The sequence below is a fragment of the Ambystoma mexicanum genome, chromosome 9, assembly GCF_040938575.1.
Source record: "Ambystoma mexicanum isolate Mex_15411 chromosome 9, UKY_AmexF1_1, whole genome shotgun sequence".
NCBI lineage: Eukaryota > Metazoa > Chordata > Amphibia > Caudata > Ambystomatidae > Ambystoma > Ambystoma mexicanum.
In genome coordinates, this window is record NC_090931.1 from 683703989 (window position 1) to 683730793 (window position 26805).

Genomic DNA, 26805 nt, shown 5'->3' on the forward strand with positions numbered 1-26805 from the left:
CGCTCCATTCCTTGGCACAGTAGGGGGCAGACTACACAGAAGCCCTCAGACAAGTGCAACAGGACATTGGGTTCCGGCGCTCGCCTGCGCACTTCCGCACGCCCCCAGTTATGCAAGCAGCATTGACCGGCAATTGCAGCCCGGCACCGGCCACTTCAGTATTACAGCGCAACCCGACTCCACAGGAGATAAGAATATACAAGGAATTGCATGCGATCCACAACGCCACCTGGCGGCCAACCTTATTCATAAAATCTCCTCAGTAGCAACCTCGGCTCAGTCCCAGCACATCCTCATCCCTACTCAGCTACACGCAGGGCAAATATAGGCACAGTCCCAAGTTAAGACTGTTACATAGCTACCCAGACCTTCCTTCTCCTGCGTAACCAAGTACATATCTAGTAGTGTTGCTAGTACAGATGGGAGCAGGCCCTAGTTTCACCTCTGACATAAGCTCAGTGCTGTTAACGGCACAATGAGCCGAAGAGAGCACAGCTCTGCAGAGGAGTCAGATGAGCTGCAATGCATCCGGCAGCTGCACCCTTCCATGTGGAAGTTGATGCAGAAGGCAGCCTGCGCAGGCTTTGGGCCAATCAGTAAACAACTGAGTATCATGGATGATGTTATAGTATTCTGCTCAGAGACTTTCAGAGAGCACAGGGAAGACCCAAAGCCTGCAGGGCCAGGAGTGCCCGGACCCCCCGGGAGTCCCTGCTTAGCAAACATCAAAAGTGTGCAAGGTCATGGGACAGCAGAGGCCGAGGCCGGGGAGAATATACCTCCCCTTGGACAGCCAGGATGAGGACACCTGGGCTGACCCTTCTGATGAAAGTGTAGAGGAGCAGCTGAATGCCTCTGCAGGAAGTCCCGCCCCCATTCTTCCTATGTGCTGGAAGCCAGAAATTGCAACATGCACAACACCAGTGATGGTGCCTATTCCACGGAGAGACTTTGAGAAAAGGTATCCACTGAGAAGACCCTATATGATGTACCCCCGTAGAGATGACAACCTCTTGGAGGAGATCCTTGAAGGAATATGAAGACGAGAGAAAGAGAAGCTGGTGACGTCACAAGAAATGAGCGTGACGCACTGAGAAAAATGGTCGAGGAAGATGTATAGACTCTATAGAATCTGATGATGAAGTAAAGGATCAAGTAAACTTTCATATGTGGAAATGAAGAATGCATGTGTGAAGAGCACTGCAGAAAATGCAAGTCGTTTTATAACTGTACAGATACAGCAACATAAGTAGACTAAGTAATCTATGGGTATACGTAGTGAATAGACTGCAGGCAGTGCCGCCATTATATAGGATTCTGGACATCGGTGTCACACATTTTAGTAAGCTCAGACTCACAAAGAAAGAAGGATCAGAGGGCTGTGTCACAGTAAGAAAACAGCTAAAGATTGAGGAAAGACCTGGAAAGATCTGGCCTGATGTCAAAGGATGGAGAGGCCAAGAACTGGTTACTATCATTGGAGAACAGTGAACATGAGAAGCAAAATCTAAGGTGCGAGGAAAGTACACCATTACTGCCAAGTTTATTAATTGAAATATGGTCTCCTGTCACATGAGTTAAGGATGGAAATAGGAGTTGTGCGTACAGACCTGAACTGTGATAAGATTGTGCCTATACTCCCTTTTATTCTCAGGAGCAGTGATACTTTGCAAGACCAAGTTCAAAGACAATCTGAAGGGCGCACGGCATGAGCGATGAGAGATGTTGGCCTAATTGGGTGGGGAGGCATGGTCAAGTCCACCCACTGACACCTGGGGTACCAGTTTAAGTACTGCTGGTGAGCCAAATGTTCCAGAAGGGTGCAAGGGTGCAAGCGTGCCAACCTATTGCAGAAGGCCACATAATGAAGGGCCTTATAGTTTGAGAGCCAATAACATGCTGTGTATCTAGTAACTGATGAATATGACTTGCACTAGGGGTGGGCATAAGTTGTCCACCTGACTATAGAGACCCAATCAACCCGATCCCTTAAAGAAAGTATACGTAGATGTTCCCCTTGAACCAACCCCAACACCCCTTGGGTTTACTTAGTGTGCCACATTTCTGCTATATATGTGTGATTTCTTATGAAATGCTTTGGGACTTATGCTGCGCGACGTCCGTTGATGTCCATTCTAACTCCCTGTTTTAGACAATTGAAAGTTAAACAGTAGGGAGAGACTTTTTACCAACTTCCTGAGTCGGTCCTATTATTTGGTGTCAGAGTTATTCTGCATCCCATCCAGAGTATGAAGTGTTACTGATTTAAAGGCCCCCCGTGGGTTCAAAAGCCTGGATGAGAGAAAAGATCAATCCTCAGATGCGGGGGGGTCGGCGTAAAGCCTCAAAAAAAAGGAAAAGCAAGAGGTCAGGGGAGAATGACGACCTATTCGACCAAGATAGCCTCATCCACCCCAGGTCAGTGAAGTGGGAACCGCCAGAGAGGATAGCAGCTTACCTGGGGAAGTGACTGCGCATGCCTCTGGAAAAAGAGGCTTGTAACAGGATCAGGGCCGACTGTCCCCGATCTGGTCTGCCGAACAAAGTGGCCAAGACTCCGGAGATTGACCAGCACATGCTCTGTTTCATGGGGCATTTCGGGAGAGATATCAACAAGGGCATCGATCGGTCCTGCAGGGGATGTCAGGACAAGCTGACCCCTGCAAAGGAATGGCAACTGGCAGAGGAGACCAAGCAGCAGCAGCAAACCTTCGATCCTGAGTTTCTAGCGGGATGGGGAGCCGCGAAGGGGATGCTCTTCAGTGACTCCCTCATCAAGGACATTAGCAAATTTGTCAACACATTTGCCGCCCTCGACAAAGCACAGTCATCCCTTTAAGCTCATTATCTACCTGTACAACGTCTACCTGATGTGTCAGAACAGACACCTGCTACAGAAACAGGTGGCATGCATGGTCACGCTACTGCAGGAGTTAGGATTTCTGTTCAAATGGGAGAAGTCAGAGGTAGACCCATCTCAGTCAATGGAATTTCTGGGCTTCGTTGTGGATTGCACGTTAGGGACGCTCAGCCTGCCCCATGCAAAGGTCAATGCAATTGGAAAAGAAATAAAATTATTCATGTCACAGGGCTGGGTCTCACTCAGGGAACTAGCGAGGCTGGTAGAGCAGCTTGCGTCATCCATTCAAGCAATCTTTCTTGGCCCTCTCCACTATCAAGCATTGCAATGCCTCAAAATCCAGCATCTCCAGAAGGGTCTCTCATACGAGCAGAGAGTTCTGCTCTCTGCGGAAGGCAGGACAGAATTGTCCTGGTGGTATCACCACATGGAGCCTTAGAACAAGAGAGCGATTTTCGGATCAACGAGGATGCTGGCTGTGCTGGGGGGACAGCTCAAAGGAAGGTACATGCACTGCCCCCCAACCAAAGAAGAAGATCCTCTCAGGTAGGGGCAGCGCTGGATCCTGAGGCGCAGAATGTAGAAGGCAGCGCCAGGGCCTGAGCCAGCGGGCCTGCCAGCTGAAGAGCGGGCAAAGGTTAGCGAGGATCAAGAGACTGTCAGCAAAGAAATGAACATTGGTGGAGCTAAGGGCCAGTGACAATGATGCAGGGGTTTGGAGCCTATAGCTGCGTGTAGGAGGGGCCTGTAGCCCATTGCGGTACAGCAGAGGGGCTTGGAGCCCATTAAGTGAGCCTTGGAGGGGCTCAGAGCCCAGGTGCAGCGTTCTGGAGGAGCTAGTGATTCTGGAAATTGGCCCAAGGGGCTGGCTAGTGAGGAAGCCTTACCTTTTTGCGCAGAGCAGCTAGTGCAAGGAGGGCTGGATGTCCTGTGCGCAGAGCGGCAGTTCATTTGTAGTAGGAGGATCTGTTGCTGAGTGGAGCTGCTGGGTGCCAGTTAAGGTGCATGGCCGTAGTGAAGCAAATCGGGAGGCACAGGTTTTGCCTGAGGAGACGCTGGAGGCACGGAGTTGCTGTTAAGAGGGCCTGCAGACAGACAGACCACAGCCCGCCTGGGAAGTGTTTCGCCCAGACTGGAAAGGTTGTCTGTATGAATTAAGGTGTACAAATTTGAGAATCAAACCAGTGCTGACTGTCAAGCCATCCCCTGGATTCTCGCAGGGTACTCTTTGCACTAATACGGGGAGAGTTGGTTAGCAGCTTGACAAAAACACAGTAATAAATTACACAATGCCATTTCTCAATGTAGAATTCCCCACTTCTGGAAAGTCCTGGAAGAAGCACCTCCACATCCCCTCCACAAAGTGAAGGATGAACATTTCCTGCAAGAGGACATATTTTGCAGAGACGATCAGGTGGTACCTTGAATTGGCATGAGAAAAGGCTACTACATGCTGCCCAAAAGTGGCTTTTGGGGGCATGATCACCAAGAGAAGGGCACAGAGATATTTCAAATGCTTTGTGCAACTATGTCCACTTTGCCAATACACTGACAGAGTTCTAAGCCCTAGACAAGCACCCATCATTCCTGTTAGCATTCCGCATGACCCGAGGCTCAAGCTTGTAATTAATCTATTGTGGCAGTTCCACAACCCTGTGCCCCTTGATCGTTATGTTATTGTCTACACAGATCACTGGTCCATGTGGCTGAAGATTAGGTTTGTTGACGGCATCAACACCAAAAGTGTCATTGTTCTTCTCAAGGTCTCTTCTTTAGGTCTCTTTAAGTAGGAGTCCCCAAAGACCAGAGTATCTGATGACGGTGTGCAATTCTTCTCTTTGGAGATGACAGACTTTCTCAGTCAGAGCGAGATTCAACATGATACCACTTCCCAATTTCACGTACAAAGAAATGTGATGGAGGGAAGGTTTAATAGAGTTGTAAAGGATACCATATAGGCAGCTCCGCAGAGCACTACTGAGCTCAGGTCTACACATGCTGCATGTTTTTCATGTACAGGACTATACCCTACTCCATTAAAAGCATTAGATCTTTTGAGGTGCAGAGATAGAGATGGACATGCTTGGGGTCTACACCTTTGATGTTGATGAATCCTTGTGGGATGGATATGTCAGTTCTTGTAGATGTGCGGGAGGCACGAGAGAAACGAATGGCATGCCAAGATTGCATGAGAACTATACAAGCTACACATCATTCCACATGCATGCCCATTCTGCAAGTGGGGTATAGGATGAGGGTTTTTATTTCTGGGCATGTACCCAAGGGGGTGTCTAAGTACAGCCTCCTGAGGCCAATTACCCAGGTTTTTATGGGAGCTATCAGGGCTAATGAGCGCCATGTGTGGAACATGGAGGGATTGGATCTTGTGGCTGGGGGTGGCATGAATTCACATGCTAGTCTTGACAGTGCCCAAAAATATTGTATAGCATTATGCCAATGAATCAGCCCCCAGGTCCTGGCTCACCGCCAAGTACCTCGGTGGAAACTTCTGAAATGCCACCCAACCTCGTAAGCAAAGCGCCAACTGTTGTCCTTCTGCGCCACCTGTGGACTGTTTGTCAATGAAAGTGCTAGTCAGGCTTAGTGGGAGCCAATCCAATATTTCCTGTAAAATTCCACTGCAAGGGTCTTTCATCTTGGTGTGGGGGTAGTCTCACCACCTTAAAATTGCAGATTTGCCAAGTATTGTTTTGGTTGTTCCATCCTCATCATTGATGTCCGTGTTTTTATATCATTAGGGAAGTTTCCCCATTTTTTTCCTGCAATTTCTCTTTGAATAGTGTAGCATTTTGTTTTTCTACGTACCTGCTTCTCTGGCCTGCACTTCCTTATTTCACACCCCTCCTCTTCTCATCAGATAAATCTGGCATGCGAGGTCGGATCGAGGATTCGCCACAACAGCTGTTAGAAAGATGGCAAAACCCTCCCAGGATCAAACAAGCCACATCAATAATGAACAATCTGTGAAGATGTTGTTGGACCAGAAAGATGCAGACACAAATTAGAAGTTGTTCTTGGATGGAATCACGAGCAGACGGGCCATTAAACTGCCAATTTCTAGCAAAACTCTACGCATCAGTCTTCTATCTACATTCCTCATAATGCCATGGTTTTCCAGAAGAGCGTCAATGAATTACTGCTTCATTACAATGATTAAAGGTGGCCACCTATTTTCTGGAGCAGCTGCCTCACACGGTAACACCTGTAAGAAACCATTGAATTAGGCAATGGTAACATCAGTTCAAGGACATTAGAACATCTATGGTGGCACCTACCATACAAAACAAAAACAAAGTTATTATGACGATAGTTCGCGTTTTGCTTGAACTGCCTTTGCACATTGTCTGATTCAGAGGAGTATGTGAATGAGATCAGAAATCCATTTCATGATGACAAACATTTTTCAGCAGTGAGATTCTTACTTTTGCATGATAGTCTTTCTGGGCACTGTGGTCTGTAAAGTAGCATGCGTGGAAATGCAGATAGTATGGGTTTCAAAGCTGGGATGGAGTCCCACATTGCATAACCTGATGCTGACATCCCAGTTCACCACTCCAAGAAAAGCTTAAAACCACATATTGGGAGGACATTGAAAAATCAGATATGGCATCAAGAGGCATCCAAAGGTTTTTTATTACATATGCTTGCAAATGGAATCACATCTGGAGCACATCTTCCAGCCTAAAGCAAGCAGCATCATGCTTGATTGGCCCTTCACATTACAATTAATATTCTCATTATAGCTCGACAGATATTTAGGAAGAAAGCAATATATGTATTGTGAGTAACACTGCATGTACATTGGAAATATAAGTAACCGATGATCAGTTGTTGAATCTTTCCACTCGGTTCATTAAGACATTACAGCAATGTTTTAGGAGCTGTTTGACCTCAAATCGTAGATTGGTGCATTTGATTTGTGTACCAAGGATGGCCAAGAAGAAGTGTGCTATTCATAGAAATATGAATCTGTTTTCTAGGATTGAACTTTCGACCCGTTCAATAGTATTTTTGTTTACCATGGAGCCCTCCTGGGCAGAAAAGGGTTTTTCCAAGAGCCCTTTTTCATAACCTGTTTTCTAGGAGACTCACAGAAGCTAAAAAGAGAATACATTCTCTTTACCACATAATGAGATGTTTGGAGCATATGCAAAATAAGGGACTGGAATAAAAAATTGCCACTATTGAATGTAAGGCTAGAGATAGAACAGATTAACATTTTTATTCTTTTATAACCCTCAGAAAATTGAGGATGATGATTCAGTAGCCATCACCAAACTATGGATTCCAAAAATGATCGAAACATTTATTGACCCACATTTGGAGATTCCGCAAGCCTAATGATTTAAATCTAGAAGTGGTGCATCCATGACTTTTCATCGTTTGGGTATTAAGACATCATCATATAGGATTCATCCTTCGAACAGCGCAAAAGTCAATGCCCTTCATTTATAAAGGCAAACATCCTTATTGCTTCTGATTTAATCAGAAAACGACAATGGCTAAAAGAAACATATTTGGTACTAATACCAGAGTTGAAAAGAGGATTCCGATTTGTTCTTTTGGATCCCAACAGAATGATTGTGAAAACATAAAATGGCAAATAAGAGTATTTCAGGAGCCATAATAAGTTGTTCAATACCTGGATCAACTTTACCATGACAATATGATCACATCCAAACCACTGCATAGTAATGACACCTTACTTATGCAGAAGGGTTATGTCATCAATGAAAAATGTTGGCAAGATCTTGCAATCCTACATTCTTTTTTGCCAAAAATGTGTAAAGGCTGCTGCCTGCCACATGCACTTGGCAGAGGACATTTAATGGATACCCTTGAAATCCACCTGCTTTTAGCAGGTGCTGAAAATAGGTAGACTGCAGGCGAAACAATCTTTCTGTCGCAAAACCATTTGGTATTTGAAGGTGGAGGAGGAGTGCATGGAAAGAATTTACATTCCGTTCTGTTCCCCTGCTCCACATTCAAATCAAATGAAAATCCTAGTGTAAAAGTGATCTGTAAACTACTTACACCTTGGTTTTACATTTCACTTTTACACTCCAGGCCTTGGAAACTGACCGCCAATATGTTTAAATATTTTTGGAGTACAGAGAATGTCCTTTTTTCAAGACTAAAAACTGAAAGACAAAGGGTGAATGCAAGTTTGGTGGTCGTGGTAAAACATGCACTCCTCTGGATAAGGCTCTGGTCCCCAGGACTAATGTCTGTTAGAGAGACTCCCAGGACCCCCCTTGTTTTTTGCATATTTAAGTAACTTTGGGTCTCACCCTAAGTTACTAGGGAAATCCAGACGTGGACCCCTTCCTCACTATTCTTAGAGAGGCACAGCTCCACCCTACTGATGAGGCCCAACCAGACCGAAACACGTGTCTGGGGTTGCTGTTGGTACTCTTGTTCAGGGGGGAATTGCCTAGCATTTCAGTGCTGGACTGCCCCTGGGCAGGACAAAGATTGATATGTTTGGGATAGTTCTCCTCTGTGAAAGATAGTGAGCTAAAGAATCTGGGTAAGGCTCTTGTAACTGGGACTAATGTCTGGCAGAGAGACTCCCAGGACTCCCCTTGTTTTTTGTACTCCAGAATAACCCATTTTTTATCATCTGTCAAACAAGAGTTTGTTACCAAAGCTCTTCTTTTACCACAGTTATTGTTTGGAGGTATTTTCCTCCACACAAATGCATTACTACACTAATCCAGCATAAGGTAATATTGCATTTCCCCATGGATACCTATGAAGCTCCAAGTGGGTAGTAACTGAAGGATCTGCATGACTCTACATCATGCAGACATTTCAAGTTACCCCATGCTTACTGCATGTGGTAAAAGTAATTCCTTTTGACAGTATTACTGGCGGTACAACTGTCAAATCTGTAATCACCCCCAAAGAGGGGTGACCTGAGCGGTGAAGGCAACTCATACTCAGGAGTGAAACACAGAGAAGGTTATAAGGGAGGGGGAATGAAGATAAAGATCACACTCTAGACTATTCTCTTATTATGTATCTCTATTTCCAAAGAAACGTTGACACCATGTTGGTGCAGTCTAAAAAGTCAAGCACTTCAGCTTTGATCCCATTAATGTGAGTAACTGAAAGTAATACGCTAAGGGGATGCAATGGTTCAGCCTTAGGAGCCCCACAGACATCCAAGTCAAATAGCAGCAATATATTCTGCACCTGACCTGGTCTCTAGAGTTTGAAATCCTATACATCAAAAAACCTTAGCATGTTATGCTCATTTAGTCCAATAAGAATGGCATCAATGCATCAAGTAGTTATATCCATCTTTCAGAAGCCAGTCCTCTGAACACAAGACATGAGACAGGGGAGGTGCAAGCAGCATGGGCGGAGGGCAAGGAAGACCATTGCTGTATGGTGTGGATACACTGAGGTGCTTGCTGTGTGCAGTGAGGTGCAGTGAGCAGTGCAATATAGAATTCAAACTAATTTATGTCTGACATATGACCAACTTTCTATGAGCCGGTCGACAACTTTAATGGACACACAGAAACATCTAACGGAGATACTGGCACCATGAATGTCAGAAATGTATAGTGCTCTAAGTTCTTGGAGAAACCTACACAGAATAAATACAACTAAGGCTCTACTCCTTAATGCAAATGATGACAACAGAAGTGGTAGAACATATGCTGTCGTCTTCAATGTGTGCTGCAAAAAAATAAACATGGGTGACAGTTTTAACAACTCCACAAATCAATTTTGTACATAATTTCTATACACATTTGGAAGAATATGCGACAAACATTATTTCAGTAAATGTGGGGGTTCTTTGATATAGTTCCACCTAAGTAGGCAGAAAGTAGGCACAAAGTAAAAATGAAAGCTGCCAAAATGCAATTTTTTTTTAATTTGTGGAGTTGTTAAAAAAAATGCCCATTTGGTGATTTCAAAATAAAAAAAAAAAGAAATACAAAACCACCAAAAGTGTCACATTGACTTTTGGTAAAAAATTAAATTCACCCGTTTTAGTGGACACATTGTTATGATCTTTTCTGTTTATCAGGTACATGTTTTCTCATTTTGCCATCTGTGTTACTGGGAAACGTGCAGTTTTTCAGGTAGAGTTTTCATTCAAGGTCACCCATGTTTTCTTTTGTTTTTTTGCAGCACACATTGCAATCGACAGCCCACCTGTGGTGGTAGCCTTCCACAATGGACAGGCAGAACTGACCTGCAAAGACGTCGTCCTGCCTAATATCACTGAAGAATTCAAACTGACGCTGCTCAAGGGTAACCAGACAGGGCCGGCGGTCTGTGCTGGCTACTGGGGACCCAACAAAAATTTCAACTATCCAAGTCTTGACCAAGCACAGTGTGTCGCACGGAGGTCGGCCAATGGCCTGTCTTTCTCTCTCGCAAATCTGGACACCAGCCACACCGATTATTACTTTTGCCGGTTGGAGATATTGTTCCCCCCTCCCTACGATAATCTCATCCTAGGGAAAACATATTTGTATGTACACAGTAAGTCAGAAAGCAAGCATGCATTCATATACCAGTCTCAATATTTCATGGACTAAATTTGGAGGTCTATGGGGAGAGACCAAGTTTGGAAAGACTTTACTGAATAACTATGACTCTAGACCAGGGATGTCCAACTCCAAGCCTCGAAAGTGGGAAATCTGATGGGCCTTCAAGATATCCCTCATTAATATTCATGAAAGAAAATGTGTACACTTTTAGAATCACATTTTGCACATTATTGAGGGGTATCCTGAAAATCCAAGAGTTGGACAACCCTGCTCTAGACTTTGTAAAATAACCTTATAGTTTCAAACTGAAGGACATGGGTGGGCATGCCAGAGTGGGGGCACCCTAATGAAATGGTTCCCGTCTGACCTTAATCTTCTATTTGCCTTTCCTTTGGCTCTAAATGATGTTGTCTGGTTCATATAGTGCAGATCTGGTTGAAAGCACTTTACTGATAACATGTTACTATAGCAGGAACATATCTGCCACGCAGAGGCTTTTAAAACATATATCAGCATGGCATCTGGGTTCCAGTTGAGATTTCAGAAATTAAGATGCGATGGAAAACATGCTACAAACATGTAATTGAGGCACTGCCAGGGAGCAAACTGTATAGTTGTTTGTACATATTTACATGACATATATGTATAATTTAGGGAGAAGAGGATAAAGTGCTGTTCCCAAAATAGGCCGATGTTTCGTTCATTTCCAAGGCCCGGATTCAAACACATGTCTGTGGGCACCAAAGAGAGCAAGTCAGCCACATGGCCACATCTCAGATTTGAATTCCAATTTGATGTGTTGAGTGGTTCTGTTGATGTGGTTGGGGGAGGCATAAGATGATGGCCGTAAAGAAGGGGGTCTTCAAGCTTTGGAGGGCCAGATGTTCTTGATAACAATACCCATGCGCCCCATCCATCATAGTCATTGGCGAGGGATCACACAAGACATATTTTGAAATATCTGGAGGTCCACACGTTGCAGACCCCGAGTCTAGAGTGATGCTCAAATGGTAAAGGTGATGATGAATCATGTGAGAATGGCTCTACTCTTGACCAGGGGCCATTACACAGATGTCAAGTATGTGCAGTGATATTGTCACTTTTTCAGCAGCAAAGGAGAGCCGAACATCATCTTGATTGTAAGCCTGCATGAACATGTTTGCGGAATCGTCACATTTTCATGACCAGCTCACATTTAGAACCTCTCTGAAATCTTTGGGTGGAAATTTGAGGTCACCTGCGTGCCCTAGACTGGGGCCTTTTGTTCTAGTTGTAGCACTCTTGTGATGGTGACTTATGAATATTTGAGGATCATTGAACTTAGTTTCATTGACCCCTGAAAATTGTCAATTCCTTTTGAGCAGTTCGTCCAGCCTTACTTGATTGTGGCAAATGAGATCACATCAACTCATTGAAAATCACTACACTTGTAAGATAGGGTACATATTTTCTCCATATACATTTATTTTAATTCTTGTGTTTTTATTAATCACTCTCTGGGGGGAAACGGTAGTCCATGTGCCTATGAGAGACCTGGATACAGAAAATAGTTGGCCAATTGTTTGTCCTGTTCAGGGTCAACAGGCATGACGGTCTTTGGAGACCACTCTGTTTAGCGATGGGATCCTGAGACCAATTGGAATACATAAATGATGATCCACTGGATGAGATTACAGAGGAGGGACAACACATATGTGAGAGTTGAGAGGGAGAAGGTCAAAGGAAACATCTAAGGAGATCTGTAAACAGGTGAGCCAAAAGAAGATCCTGAAAACAAGGGCAGGGAACTATAAGGGCCTTGATATGCATTGCCTACCCAACAGCTATAGTGAAATCCTGGCATTTTATCAACATTATAAGGGCTTTTCTGGAACAGGCTCTGTTCATTTTCTCTTCCATAATCTGGGCATTTACTCACATTGTTTTTTTTACATACAACGGATGGTGTAGCAATTCGAAAATCACCAGCAATGTTGACTAGATAATCTCCTGGCAAACATCTTGGAGAATGCCTGTCATAGGGCCTCATTACACGGAAGGCGGTAATGGTTAACGGCCACCGTTAATGGTAACGGTGACCGTTAACCATTACCGCCTTACTGCGAGGTCCCTTAGCGGGTTGGTGCTTTAACGCCTGCTTTTTGCAGGCGTTAAAAACCAACCCGCTAAGGGACCTCGGAGCTAATTACGGCACCGCAAAATTGCGGTGCCGTAATTAGCGCCTTCCCCATTCCCATAGAGCCCTATGGGGCAGAAATGGGAATGGGGAAGGGCAATGGCAGAAGGGGGATTTACCGCCCCTCCAACCTTGGAATGGGGCGGTAAATCCCCTTTCCGCCAAGGCGGTGCCGGTATTTTACCGGCATGAGCCATGGCGCTAATAGCGCCATGGCTCACCGCCTTCCGTGTAATGAGGCCCATAGTGTTTAGGCATCTCTGCAACAATGATGTACATCTGCTAACGCTTCTGGCATATAATCTATGCACAACTGCCACCATTTTTGAGCTTTGCAGGGCACACTATCTGAGCACCTAGGTCATTTCAAGGCAACATATTTCATATTATGTTAATATGTTTATAATCTGTACTATATGACCACCATAGTAGTATCAGAGCACCTAGACATGGAAGTGGACTGGCGTTTTTGGCCCACAGGAAAATGTGTGAGGGGAAGATAAGAGGCTGGGAAAGTGGGAAATGGATACTACGAACACAAGGAGGGAGAGGCAGAGTGGGAGAAATAATGTTTTGTGATAGCATTGGGCAGGACAGTGAGTCGGTCTTGTTAGATAGACCATGGTTCTGGAAAAGGAAGGTGGTAATTGGGTTGAGATTCTATTGCCGGTTTGGAGAGCTGTAAGCCAGGACAGGATATAATGTTGGATGCATGAGAGTCTTGAGAGTCGGCTCAGCAATCCTGGAACTTTGGTGGATTATTTGCCTGGGCATCTCTATAATTTGTAATACTGGTCAAACTCCAAAATTGTAGTTCTGTGATTATCAAGCCTGAGCCAAGAATGGCATAGAAAAGGTTACACGGTGCATAAGTGTGAATGTTTTTGGTAAGTGAATGGAGGGTGAATGGCACCAGAGTTTGACCCATGTCATGAAGAGCTAGACTTTAGTGCATTTCATTGTGAGATAGTAATACGGGCCTCATTACACGGACGGCGGTAAGGGTTTACCGGTACCGGTAAGGGCACCGGTACCGGTAAACCCTTACCGCCTTACTACGAGGTCCCTTTGCGGGTAGGTACTTTAACGTCTGCTGTTTAGCAATTTGCGGCACCGTAATTAGCGCCTTCCCCATTCCCATAGAGCCCTATGGGGCAAAAATGGGAATGGGGAAGGGCAATGAAGGAAGGGGGAATTACCGCCCCGCCAACCTTGGAATAGGGCGGTAATTCCCCTTTCCACCAAGGCGGTGCCAGTATTTTACCGGCATGGCCCAAGGTGCTAATAGCACCTTGGTCCTCCGCCTACCGTGTAATGAGGCCCTTAGTCTTCTATAAGAAAATATACCATGAGCTACCAATGCAGGGTGTGTTCATTAGTTTATATGAAAGGAGGAGCTGGATGTGCCACCCAACAGGGTGTGTAGAGACGAGACTGATGTCTGTACTTTTGTATGTAGTGACAGAAAGGGACCCTTTTCTCATGTTATTTTAGTATACTTTGACTGCTAACATGAGGCTACTAAATGTTTTGTACAGGGCTTTATGCCTCATTATGTCCACCCCAAAGGGTTGAGGAGCAAGGAGGGAGGCTCTCGGGTCACAAGCCAACAAAGGCACACCCCAGTGTGCCAATGAACTGCAATAAAGGTCCCCCAGACAGCCAAAGCAAAGACATTATAGGGCCTCATTACGAGTTTGGAGGTACCATGCTTTTTTTAGATGCATGGCTACCCCCAAACTTGGGTGCGGGTCCGGGTCCCTTAAAAGGGGACTTACCGGGCCATTCTGACCTTGGAGGGCCCGGTAATTCCCTTTCGCTGGACCCAGACCCGGTAAATCCCCATTACCATTTGAGCCCCCATAGGGCTTAATGGGAATGGGGAGGATGCTAACAACAGGCCCGTTAATGACGGGCCCGTTGTTAGCTTCCTGTACACCTAGCGGGTCCCGCTCTGCACGTCTGGTCTGGCCAGGCATCCAGAGCGGGACCCACTACAGACCTCGTAATTTGGCGTTCCAGAATTAATGGTGCCGGTCCCTTACCGGCACCGTTCATTCCGCAGCCGCCAGCCTCGTAATGAGGCCCATTGTGCGCAAAGCAGAAGTGAATGTGCCCCAAAATAGAATCACAGGCAAGAAAAAACAGTGATCTGCTCAGGTTGTACACCTGGAAATCTCTTTGATTAAAAAAATAATCATTTGAGAGGGGTTGTATGTCAGAAATGCAAATTTGCCATGTTCACACCTCCCTGAAAAACAAGCAAAATATTCATTTTTTCACTCTTTTATGTTAACAATACACTGTACTCTGCACCAGGACACTATCACCACTAACTCCACAATAGTCCCAGAGCAACCTAGACTTGTCTTTTTGCATACAATCCTTGAGGACACATGCTGTGTCAGTGGTGAGATGTTTAAGACTTCCACAGTGCCAGGATGTTACTGTGAGCCTAGGCATGATGAATTAGTGCCCAGGACAATGCAGGGGGCACAATCCTTCTACTTATTCCTAGAGGCTCAGAACAGCCACAAAAGTCATGTTCTACAGGTAGGAAAGCTAGGAGGAAATATGGGCACTTGTAAGTATGTATATATAATAAATGATATATGATAAAGAAACTTGACATAATCAGACACATTTTCCGAGCCAAGTCTTCCAAATGCTACCACCACATCCCTAAGAACAGAACCACATCTTCTACTTTTCAGCAGCAAATTGATCTCTTCATACAAGCATTAATTGAGGAGGGACTCAATGGAAGGCTGACAAGTATCTGATAGCGGAGTGTACATGAACCCCTCATGGACTTTAACAGCCCCCACCCTGAATCATATATTCCAGCTCCCTCTTCCTTCAAGCAAGTCCCCTTTCTCTCCAATTGGAAGCCACCCCTCCACCCTCTACACTACTACCACAGAGCAGCAGGGACAGCAATTGCTGTAAAGACTGCTAATTTAATGGGAAAGTACCTTGTGGGTTTTTTATAATACCGTACCGGATGGACATTTCATATCTAGGGCAAAAGCTAATCCCACAGCTTAATATGTGATAGATATTTAGTACCTGGTGGGGTTTTCAGGGCACAGCAACTACGATTATTAGTATTATGATTATTATTACTATTAATTTTATTATCAATATTATTAATATTTGTATTGTATTTACTGAGCATGGAACTAGCTTTGAGAAGCGCCAGAGAGTTTTAATAGCCAGAAGGGGAAGTCTACAGCGAAGGAAGCAGATTGCAAGGGGTCAATATAAGGCAGCAGGAACTAGCAACAGGGGAGGGGAGGAAGGGTCAATTATGCAACAAGGAACATACGAGCAAGTGGAGGAGGAAAGGAGGGGAGCAAATTGCACAGTCGCATGCTAGGTGATGAGTGGAGGGGGTGTGAACCGAGGTGTTAAGGAGGAGCCATTCCTTGAAGAGGAGGGTCTTGGGTAGTTGACATAGTAGACAAACCCGCCCATGGTACAGTAATTCACTTTTCAATGCGCAGTATATGGTGGATATTTGTATGGATCAGAACCTAATTGGAATTTCATAGCGATGTGTATGCCAGGTATTCATTAGGCTAGGGGTCACTGTTGGGATCCTGTTCTTTTTTTCCTCCTGGGGGACCAGGATGTAAAGAATTTATTTTTGTTGCTGAGGTAACATGTTCAGCAAAATCACAGCAGAGAAATAAGGACCTGTTCCCATGTATGGGCCCATTTGCTAATGCCCACTTTGGGGAATTTTGACTGACTGAATTTTATACCCTATTTTGTGATGAAAATTCCTTGATCACTATCTGATAGGCGTATCGGAGCGGGCTGGAAGTGTGATGTTCCCAAACAGCGGGAACATCAAACTTCATGCTCTTCCACATATTGTACTGCCACTGGCTAATCTCTTTGATATCAAATATTCATGCATGCATTATTTTCTAAGAGTAAGGATATTTGATTATTGAGGTGTTCCCAAATATCCTGTTTGTGGGGCATCCTCTCCATCAGATTCCCTTTTTAGGTGCATAAATTCTCTTGCCTAATGAAGCGACCTCAAACTTCATGTCGGCAAGACATTTTGAAAAATCACTCCTACTAGATGTAACCTCCTGTGCCTATTTTTCTTGAAGTAAGCTCATACAGTGCGACAAGTAGTCTTCAGGGAGTGCAACTGACTTCTTCTCAGTTTCCTGAGATGCCATCGGTTCCCCATGTTTGATCATATTGATATAGATTTTCGCTGCCCACCATAGACATTTGGATAGGCCGGCGACCCAATATCTAAGGTCACCATTTAGAGAACAGGGTTGTGGTTATTTATTTATTTATTTATTTTTTACATTTGTATAGCGCACAAACAGTCCTTGGGCATCGTGGCACTGTTACTTAAGGGGAACTTATTTACAGGCGGATACAGGTTGACTATACATTTCCAGGATTAGTATTTATACAGCTTAGACACATATTAAATATACATTGCAGTTTATATAGACATTTAAGTATGTCGACATGCTGTGGTAAGTGCAGAGGTGGTTTTAGGCAAAGAGCATGGTTTTCAGCAGCTTTTTCGGATTGCCTCGGCACACAATGGTTGAGGGAGGGCATTCCATTGTAAGGAAGCTAGGTATGGGAAGCTGGCACCACCTGCTATAACTCTTATGACCAGGGGCATGGTGAGCAGGTTAGAGTAGGGCGTTCTGGTGGGTCTGACGGAAGTGGATGGGTGAATCCTTTTTGATAGGTAGGCAGGAGCTGTGAGGTGAATGCACTTGTGGGTCATGGCGAGTGCTTTGAATATTGCACATTCTTTTATAGGGAGCCAGTAGGCTTGTTGCCTGGCGGCCGTGATGTGTTCCCTTTTGGGGATGCCCATAGCTGCACGTTGTGCACTATTCCGGATGACTTGCAATTTGTCTAGGTTTTTTGTTGAGGTGCCTAAGAAGAGAACGTTGCAATAGTCTAGCCTTGAGCCGGTAATGGCTCTTGCTATGTTGGTACAGTTCTCTATAGAGAGGAATGGTCTGGCTGCATTCAGGAGCTTGGCATGGTAAGCTGCTGCGCAGGCAATCAGGTTGACTTGCCTAGTCATGGACAGGTTGGAGTCCAAGTATACTCCCAGTGTTTTCACTGATTCAGATACTGAGATTCTGATGGAGTCAATGATGAAGTGGCTGAATTGGGTTCGAGATTCTTGAGTGTGTCGGAGGAACCCACCAAGATAAATTCAGTCTTGTCTGAGTTCAAGCACATTCCGCTGGCTGCCATCCATGTCTGGATGGTGTAGTATATGTAGGTGAGGGTTCATGAGTCAGTGTCATAGTCACCTGTGAGTCACCTGTGAGTGTGAATAGGATCTGAGTATCGTCCGCATAGTTGGCGCAGGAGATACCCAGGGCGTCGAGGATGAGGAAGAAGAGACGTGCAAATATGTTGTATAGGGTGGGCGAGAGGCAAGAGCCTTGGGGCACCCCACATAGCATGATGGTTGGTGAAGCGAATGCTGAGTCAGAGAATACTTGCATGGTCCTTCCTTTTAAGATGGATGGGATCCAGTCAGTAGCATTGGGCGAGAATTTGGCTGTGGTAGTAAAGTGGTGGCATAAGACGTCGTGGTCTACGAGGTAAAATGCTGCGGAGAGGTCGAGGAGTAGGAGTAGGGCTGGTTTACCTAAGTCTCTGGCATCGTCCATCTGGTTTTTAAGGTCAGGAAGGCGGTTTCTGTCCCATTCCCAGGGCGAAAGCCTGATTGGCGCAGCCCTAGGAATTTGTCCTCCTCAATTAATTGTTGCACCTGCAGATAAGCTGCTTTGTCGAGTATTTGGAGTAAAAAAGGGATGGTGGTAATAGGCCTGTAGTTGTTTGGAGATGTGGGGTCAAGAGTGTTTTTTTTTTAAGGGCGGGAGCACCCAAACTTCCTTGAGGTAGGAGGGAACCTTTCCTGTGGCAAAGGAGGCATTAACGAATGCTGTCAGGAATGGCGCGAGGGAGTTGGCACACTCCTTAATGATAGCAGCTGGGCATATGTCACCTTTGCAATTAGATGGTTGATCATGTCTTGTTCCTGAATTGCTTTGATTGAGAATAGGGGTGCCGACTGGAGATCAGCAGTGTCTGAGGATGGACCAGTGACGTGGCTGGGCGTGTTGGTTAGTGAGTGTTGGGTAGTTTGGATTTTTAGATTGGAGAGTGTTCAGTGTGTTACGCATGGCAGTTTGGATTTCAGTGCACCATGCCTTGTCTTTAGTCAAGTTCTGAGGGGGTGTCCGAGGGGGTCTCTAGTTCTCTGAAGATGGAGAATATCTCTTTCGTGTTTGACTTAGCCTCTGAGATTCTGGTTTCGAAGAAGTTGGCTTTGGCGCGGATGATCGCTTATTTGTACTCTTTTGAACGAATATGGAAGTCCTTTTTGTCAGCGTCAGAGTGGGTGGTTTGCCAACGGGATAGGGCAGTCTGTTTTTTGGAGCAGAGTTCGAGGAGGTCTGAGGTGAAACAAGCGTTAGTGTGGCTGGTCTGTTTAGCTTTGCGGGGCTTAAGCGGGGCAATGGAGTTGACCGCCGATGTGATGGCAGTGTTGTAGGATAGCGCCACAGCCTCTGGGTCAGTGAAGAATTGGGGCCTGAAAGCTGGTACCTGTAGGTAAGCTAGGATCCTTTCCTTTGTGAGCTGGCGGGAGCTTCTGGCGACTAGAGTGGCTAGGGGAGTCAAGTGTACGGCCTTGTGTATGTGTGGGGCCGGTGACAGAGTTGTTGAACCCTAGGGTCTCAAGGGCTCGGTTAAGTGACTTGGCAGCTTGTTCCATGGCGTCATTAAGGCCTAGATTGAGGTCACCAAGTAAGATAGCTTTGGTGTGTTTTTTTAAATTGTCTGATAGGAGGTGGGTGAGAGCTACTTGGAAGTGCTTATAGGTTCTGGTGGGCGATAGACAAGATGTATGGCGATAGTGCTGTGATATGATAGATTGAGTTTCAGTTGGAGGTAGTCGCTGTTGTTGTCCATGGGCCTCATTACGAGGTTGGAGGTAGACATGGTGCTATTAGCACCATGGCTGCCTCCAAACCGGGCTCCATTACCGGGTTCCTGCAATGAGGATTTACCGGGTCATTCCGACATAGGAGGACCCGGTAATTCCTCCTTGCAGGAACCATTCCCCATTTCCATTTGAGCCCCCACAGGGCTCAATGGGAATGGGTAGGGAGGTAATAACGGGCACAAAACAACTGGCCCGTTATTAACTCCCTCTTCCCCTCGCAGGACCCGGAAAAGACGTCTGGTTTTACCAGACGTCTGATCCGGGTCCCGCAAAGGGAAGCACATCATTGGCGCTCCCGTAATGAAGGGGCCCGGTCCTGTACCGGCCCCCTTCATTACGGGAGTGCCAGAGTCATAATGAGGCCCCATGGCTTTGTCCACCTTCCTGATGGCGAGGGAGTCTTTAGCTATGAGAGCTACACCACCACCTTTGGATAGGCGGTCTTGTCTGGTGATGGAGTAGCCTGGGGGGAGGGCCAGGGATAGCGCAGGACCTGAGGCGTAATGTAGCCAACTTTTATTACCATAAGGAGGTCCAAGTTGTGGGTGGTGATGATGTCATAAATATCGAATGCATGGGCATTGATGGAGCAGGCATTGACCAGGGCACAGTTGATGTGGGGCTCCTGGAGGGTGACGGTGGCTGTGGGAGGTGGCTTAGGTAGGCTGGAGTGGGGGCAGTTAATCGCAGTATTTAGGTTGGTATTCACATCGGTAGCGTTATGAATGTCCTCATCAATATAATGCGCTTCATTGTCAAAGGCAGTTAATTCAGCAGGGGCAGAACTGGTAGTAGTAAAATGTGGCAACATGACATTAGTAACAGTAACATTTGCAGTGGCATTGTTTGAGGTACGGGCCTCATTGGCAGTGGCAAACAGTTCAGCACAGGCAGAACTGGCCGTAGATGGGTGTGGTAACGTGACATTTGGAATGTTAACAGTTGGATTGGTAGGTTTAGCATCAGGAATGGTTAGAGCATTAGCAACAGAATTGACTACAGGTATGTGCAGTATTCTAGTGACTACAACATCAGTAGTAGCATAACGGCGGTTAGCGCTAGGAGCATAAGGGGAGGCAGAGTTCTGTTCAGTGTGAGGCATGGCCTTGGCCGGTGTAATTATCTTGTGCGAGGTAGAGTATTCCGGAGTTCCTTCGTGGTCCGGCGTTACTGTGTAAGTCTTCAGGTAAGCTCGAGACACGTGTGTCTGTGTGAGGTCAGTGTGGAGCAGTTGTGGCCAGTGTGGGTCGGAAGCTGGCAGACTTGGAAGTCATATTGACAAGCATTGCCCATTGTGCGCTGCTGGTGTTAGGTGAGACATGGAGCCGTGCTTGCAAGCTCCTATTCCTGGGGTGTGAAGACGGTGGGTGAGAGGTATATGGGGCGAATAGGTATGGGCGCCTAGCCTTATTAGCCTAGTGGCAAGACCAATAAGTGGGGGCCTTTTGGGAGTAGCGGACCGCTTACCTTGTCAGCTCTAAAAAGAAGATAGGCAAACGGCAGGCGACGAGCAGTGAAGAGCTGCAAAGAGCACTGGAGGCCTTGTCCGCCAGCCTTCTCCTTGCGCCTTCGCCTGTCGGCCCACTCCCTTTAAGGCGGGAGGGAGAGGCTGGCAGGGCGGGGCAGCAAATAGGACCACAGGCCTGTGGCGTTGAATGATTTCGGCAGCATGTTGTTGGAGGTTGCTACGGCAACCGGGGTAGCCATTTTACGCTTCCTTAATTCCTTGGATGCTTTGCACCACGTTCCAAAGCTGTCGGTTATCTCTGGCTTAAGCTCACCCCCCCTTGGACTGGCTCATACTGTGGGTGAGTAATGGTGGACTTAGAATGGCACCAGCTCTGTGAGCTTCTTGCTCATGCAGGCCCTCTCCAGTGGTAACACAGAGTGTCAATCCCTTCATCCCTGTGGTCTTCTATCTTTGCACACACAGCATGCCAGAATTATTCTCCTGTACATGTGCTACCTATGTTAAAAGAAGCTCCAACCTCTTGCCCTTACCCTATCCCCATAGGGCTGCTAAGGGGTGGGGAAGGGGAAAGGGGAGAACATTTAAAAAGTATACAAGGCTCTCTTTAGCGCTCGCTTTACTTTCGTTTTGACCCTGCCTTGGTGATCCCTTCTCCAGGGGTCACATAGACAGGGACATGTGTAGCAGAAGAGTTGCCAAGGGTGCAGGTGACTCCCCGAATGAGTGGAGTCACCTGCTCCCTTGGAGGTGGCACTCCCTGAATGAGGTTCCTGCTGGTGAACAGTCATAACCTTAGGGATTTCCTGAAAGTAATGTGATCAAATGTGCTGAGTGTATGGCATGTCATATATGTGTTCCTAGTACGCCCAGAGCGATCTTTCTAAATCATACTGTCACACCCCTTGCTGCACACAAGGGCGCACAGGGGCTGACAGGAACAGCCAGGTGCAAGACGGAAGACACGAGTATAGCAGGAAAATGTTTGTGTATTTATGTGTCTGTGTGTATGTTAAGAGGGAATGTTTTTAGTGTGGATGGTACGGGTAGGTGGTCAGGGAGAAGGTGAGTGCAAGTGTGTTTTTGCGGGGGTCAGGAAGAGCTTGTGTCATGAAGGGAGAGGGTGGGTGTATTTGAGGGGAGGGTTTTTTGGGTAGGAATGTTTTTGGTAGAAGGGGCGTGGGAAGGAAAAGGGGATTTGGCCGTTGAAACCCCTGAATTTAAAGGGTTTTGGTGGAGGGATTGGTTGCCAGGTGTAACCCTCGAATCTGTGATAATTACAAATATTGAAGGCTGCACCAAATCAGCTGGAATTTCTTTTTCTTTTTTTGCATACAGACTTCAATATTCTAAATATCACATAGAACCATCGATCTTAGTGGAAAAAAAACAAAAACATCTTCTAACTATTGTTTTAGGTTGACGTGTTGACGTGGATTGAGGGCAGCTTCCAATTTCTTCCCGGCCAGAAATAGTTGTGATGTGTTCTGATTTTGGTTTTGTTGAGGGGAGTTGCAGTCAATTGGTGGTCGTCTATGAGATTATTCACGAGAGGCAATTTCCGATATTGGGCTAATTTTTAGTTGATGTTCGGTTTTATTTTGTAGTCAATGTGTGTCATCAGCATACCTAGAGCAAGTGAGACCTTAGTTGCCAACCATTTCAGTGTGTTTGGTCAACTAAATGCTGAAGTGAAGAGTGACAGGTTGGTACCCTGTGGTAACTTGCAGATGACTTTGCAGGGGAAGAAGGGATGTTTGAAAAGAGATTTGCACATTGCCTCTGTCCTGTGAGAAAGCAAAATGTCCTCAAGCATAGCGCAAGGCCCTGTACTATGACTGCAAGTCTTTCAAGACAATGTAATCGCTGATTGTGTCAAATGCAGCCAAGATATCCAGGAGGACATGTGCTCTTGGTGTGTCAATGTCTCTCTTTAATGTGACTCAGAAGGATAAGAGTGTTGACTCTCTTTTCATTTTTGAGTTAAATCTATGCTGTGCCATGTGCACAATGCTCTTGATTGGAACATAATACCAAAGTTGCTGGTATGCCAATTTCTCTAGGGGCTTGGCACAGTAGTCTGTGTTGGAGATAGTTCACTGGGGCCACAGGATTCTCAGAGTGCTTTTTTAACAGAAGCTTAGCGTGTGCAGATTTGAAGGCTTGTGGGACAGTTCATCTGTGAATGAGTTCAGAAGTGATTGGAAGAGGTAGCACATCCATTGTTGTTCTGTTATTGGCCAACAGTGAGATATGGGTCATCTAGTGATCCTCAAGGGTTTAGGGATTTAGGGATGGTCATGAATTCCTGCATATTGAAGGGTGAAAATCTTCCATGGTCCTGTGGAGTGCTGTTTGGCTTTGGTTCTATTCTGTAGCAAAGTGTTGAAGGAGCTTTCTTTTGTCCAGATGGTCACGAATCTGTGTTCTTTTGTAGGTGATGCGAGTGGACACTGGGGCATCAGTGTTATTTTGCAGGCTAATGAGTTCTTGAACTCTTTGATGTGTTTGAACATTTAGTTCTGGAGATGTTGTAAACATTCTATACGTGTTACATAGTGGGCTTTCTTGGTCTGTACAGTCTCGGCTCTGTATAACCACGGTTGTCGGTAGTAGGCGGGTCTGTCTGTCGTTCTTGCAGTAGTTTTCCCTCCAGATTTGTTGCATGCTTCTGATTTCTTTTCTGGGAATGTTGAGTCTAATGGCATACGACCTAGCAGCATGATTTTATTGGGAGCATTTCAAAGGCTTCATCAGGCGGGCAAAAAGAGGGCTGAGTGACTCATTTGTGAAGCGTCCAGAGTCTCCTGCTTGTGGTTTTCTGCTAGCACAGGCAGTCAGCAGTGCTTTGAGGCTTTGAGAGCTGAGAGGGCCATGTGGGTCTCTTTAGCAGAGACTTACCATCTCAGCAGCATAAAAGGCATCCATATGCAGAAGCTTCCTTCATGACTGCTAATTATCCTGGACTCATCCAGTGTCAGTCTCCAGCTAATTTTCCTCTGAAGGATTTCTCAAGCGTACCAACCTAGCAGCTGTCTCACTAAACATTGCTGATTTTCCAAAACAACAATGGCCATACAATTTGACAGTTAAATTACATATATTTACATCTGTTAGTATTTCTGTACTGAATGTAATTTTATGAGCTGACATTGATTTTAAAGGTATTATGAATGTATAGGACACTATATAGTATATCTGACTAGTTTTTATGCATGGACGTTTTAGAAATGCATTGCTTCATGTTTAGTGTAATCCCTTTTAGCTTTTGAGGAATAATTCATCTAATTGATCGTCAGAATGCAAACAGATTAATTATTTTATGTTTAGAAGGTAGCGATCTATTAATCTTTTTTATTGTTTGTGGATTTTTTCCATTAGTTTGCTTTGCTTTTATGCCTATGCCCCGAAGTAATGCTAAACTGAATTTTTGAATTCATAAAGGCAATCATTGATTATTATGTGAATAACACCATTGTGTCAACTTTAATATTTACGCCTCTTTGTTTTGTCTCTCAGACACAGAGTTGCAGAATTGTGAATGTAAAATGTATCTGCTCCCATGGTCGGCCATTGGATTGGGCGTGGCTTTACTACTTTGCCCCCTCCTCGTCGTTGCTTTTTGTCTTTACAAAAGGGTGAGTCTTGTTAAATTGTCCAAGGAGATGAACGATTTCTCATGGGTTTTATGGATCTCTGCACATACAGAGATGTTTTGAGCAGGTAGGTTTCCCCAGCCACAACCACTGCCACAAAACAATACATACTGCGTATAGGCTTATTTTGAGTTGGGTGCTAGAGGTTAAAAATAGTGCAAATACAAGAAAGTACATTAAAAAACACAAAGGGAAACGGTTTGTGGGCTATATGATATGATATGATGTGGTATTTATAACACGCCTGCACACAAGTGTTTCTAGGTGCAAAAGTCCACCCTCTGGTCTAATACAGAGTGACCTAGACAAGTAACACTTCATATTAGCTAAATGATAATCACCACACACAACCTGGTGCATTTCTGGTGTGGATTCCTTATTCAGAATTGTTCACAATGCTGTGAGGCAACACCAATGACCTATACAATGGAACCATAACTTAATTTCCTTCATTGTTTTTGCCTCTCTCTGTACAACGCAATATCTTTACTCAAATCAAAGACTTTGCGATGGGGAAGTACGACAAACCCAATTCATGCATCATATTTTAAATTTGATATATTAGTCAATTTACATTTTTTATCAGTGGCTTGACTGAGCTAATCCAATCCATTGTTATTGAAATGGATTCCAATGTCTGATTCATCTTCTTATCTGGAGAATACATCTACTATAGTAAATGTATGAAAATCATTTGGTTAAGGTTAGTATTGTTGAGTGCCTGGCACATCTACGTTAAACAGATTAATGGATTGAACGATTGCATCTTTCCCTTTGGTAATGTCTTTGATGTGAGGTTTTCCACTCCTGTTCCATGGGTGTAGAATCCTAACCATTTTCCAGCTATTCGCTAATTTCTTGTCACACTGATGGAAACCTGAAAGTAACTGCATTCTATAATCCCCAAATCCCTCTTGTGGGTGTGGTCATTAATGTACTGGAAAGATTTTAGGGCTGAGGGGAAGCGGGAGAAGACAGATCGGAAGACATGGTGATTTGCAGGACTAGAGGAGAAGACAGAGTCTGTTAGTGGAAAGGGAAGAAACACTATGAAATCTCACTGCATTTGTCTTTCTTTACAGCCTGGAAAATGTGCACCCGCCGCACACGAGCCCAACAGTGAATACATGCCCATGGCAGCAGTCACTGCTGCTAGGAACAAGTCCAGTATGACAAGGTTTGTTTTAAATAACCTGCTAAGAACATTCTGCATCCTCCATTTTCTCAGAGGAACCCGTTTGCTGAAGTTTTGTAAAGTTAACACATTTGCTAGCATGTTAACTGAAATTAAAGTCTTCAAGAGATATGAAACACTAAACGTATTGAATTCTACTGCCCTTTTCCCTGCCCAATACACAGATAGCCAACATATTACAGTTACATAGGAAGAGATGAGTAGCCATTTATGGAAGCCCAGTGATTCCCAGACATTCACCGGTCTCTCTAAGGCAGGCAGCACATCGGGTATATCCATTCACATTTCTTGCTTAAAGTTTAGCGTAAGTCATGTGATTGGCTTTGCTGACACTAGAGTTGCTCTAACTTGTGTCTACCTGCCTGCAAAAGCAGCAAAAACTGTCAGCGAGAGCATGCAAATTCTCTATGAGTTATCCTATCCCCATGAATTGCATGGAGGATAGCTCAGCAGCAACGTTTCACCTTGGAAACGAGAGGACACAAAGCAACACAGGTTCGATCCCCGTGTCTGCGCTTAGAAACCTCTGGGTATTAAGCGCATTATAAATACACAGCTAAGAGACATATTCCTGTAACTGTGCCTCGATGCCCCAGGGCTGTGTGAGCACTATAAAAATGCAAAAAATAAAATAAATGCCTAGAAAGCAAAGATGTGGTAGGAGACTTAATGAGCCTTATTACTGGAGAAGGAAAGGACTATTTAGGGGATAACTTGTCCTTGCTGGGCCTTTCCCTGACAACATAGTGGGTAATTTCACGGGTGACTCTCCACAAGGATTCAGACCACTTTTTTAATGTCAAGGCGCCCCACATCGGAGTTGTTTCAGTGTAGCCCACACCCTTCACCCCTGTGCAGGATTCAGACTTACTGAGTTTTTTCTGGATC

The 26805-nt window shown here is 45.2% G+C and overlaps 1 protein-coding gene across 1 annotated transcript in view; it reads left to right on the forward strand.

Annotated features, from left to right (window-relative positions):
- The window catches only part of ICOS (inducible T cell costimulator), a 70729-nt gene that overhangs the window by 36202 nt on the left and 7722 nt on the right, over window positions 1–26805 (forward strand). The window contains exons 2-4 of the mRNA XM_069615552.1: window positions 10031–10387; window positions 24586–24704; window positions 25805–25899. Of these exons, the coding sequence (XP_069471653.1) occupies window positions 10031–10387; window positions 24586–24704; window positions 25805–25899 (571 nt within the window). The remainder of the gene's footprint in view (window positions 1–10030; window positions 10388–24585; window positions 24705–25804; window positions 25900–26805) is intronic.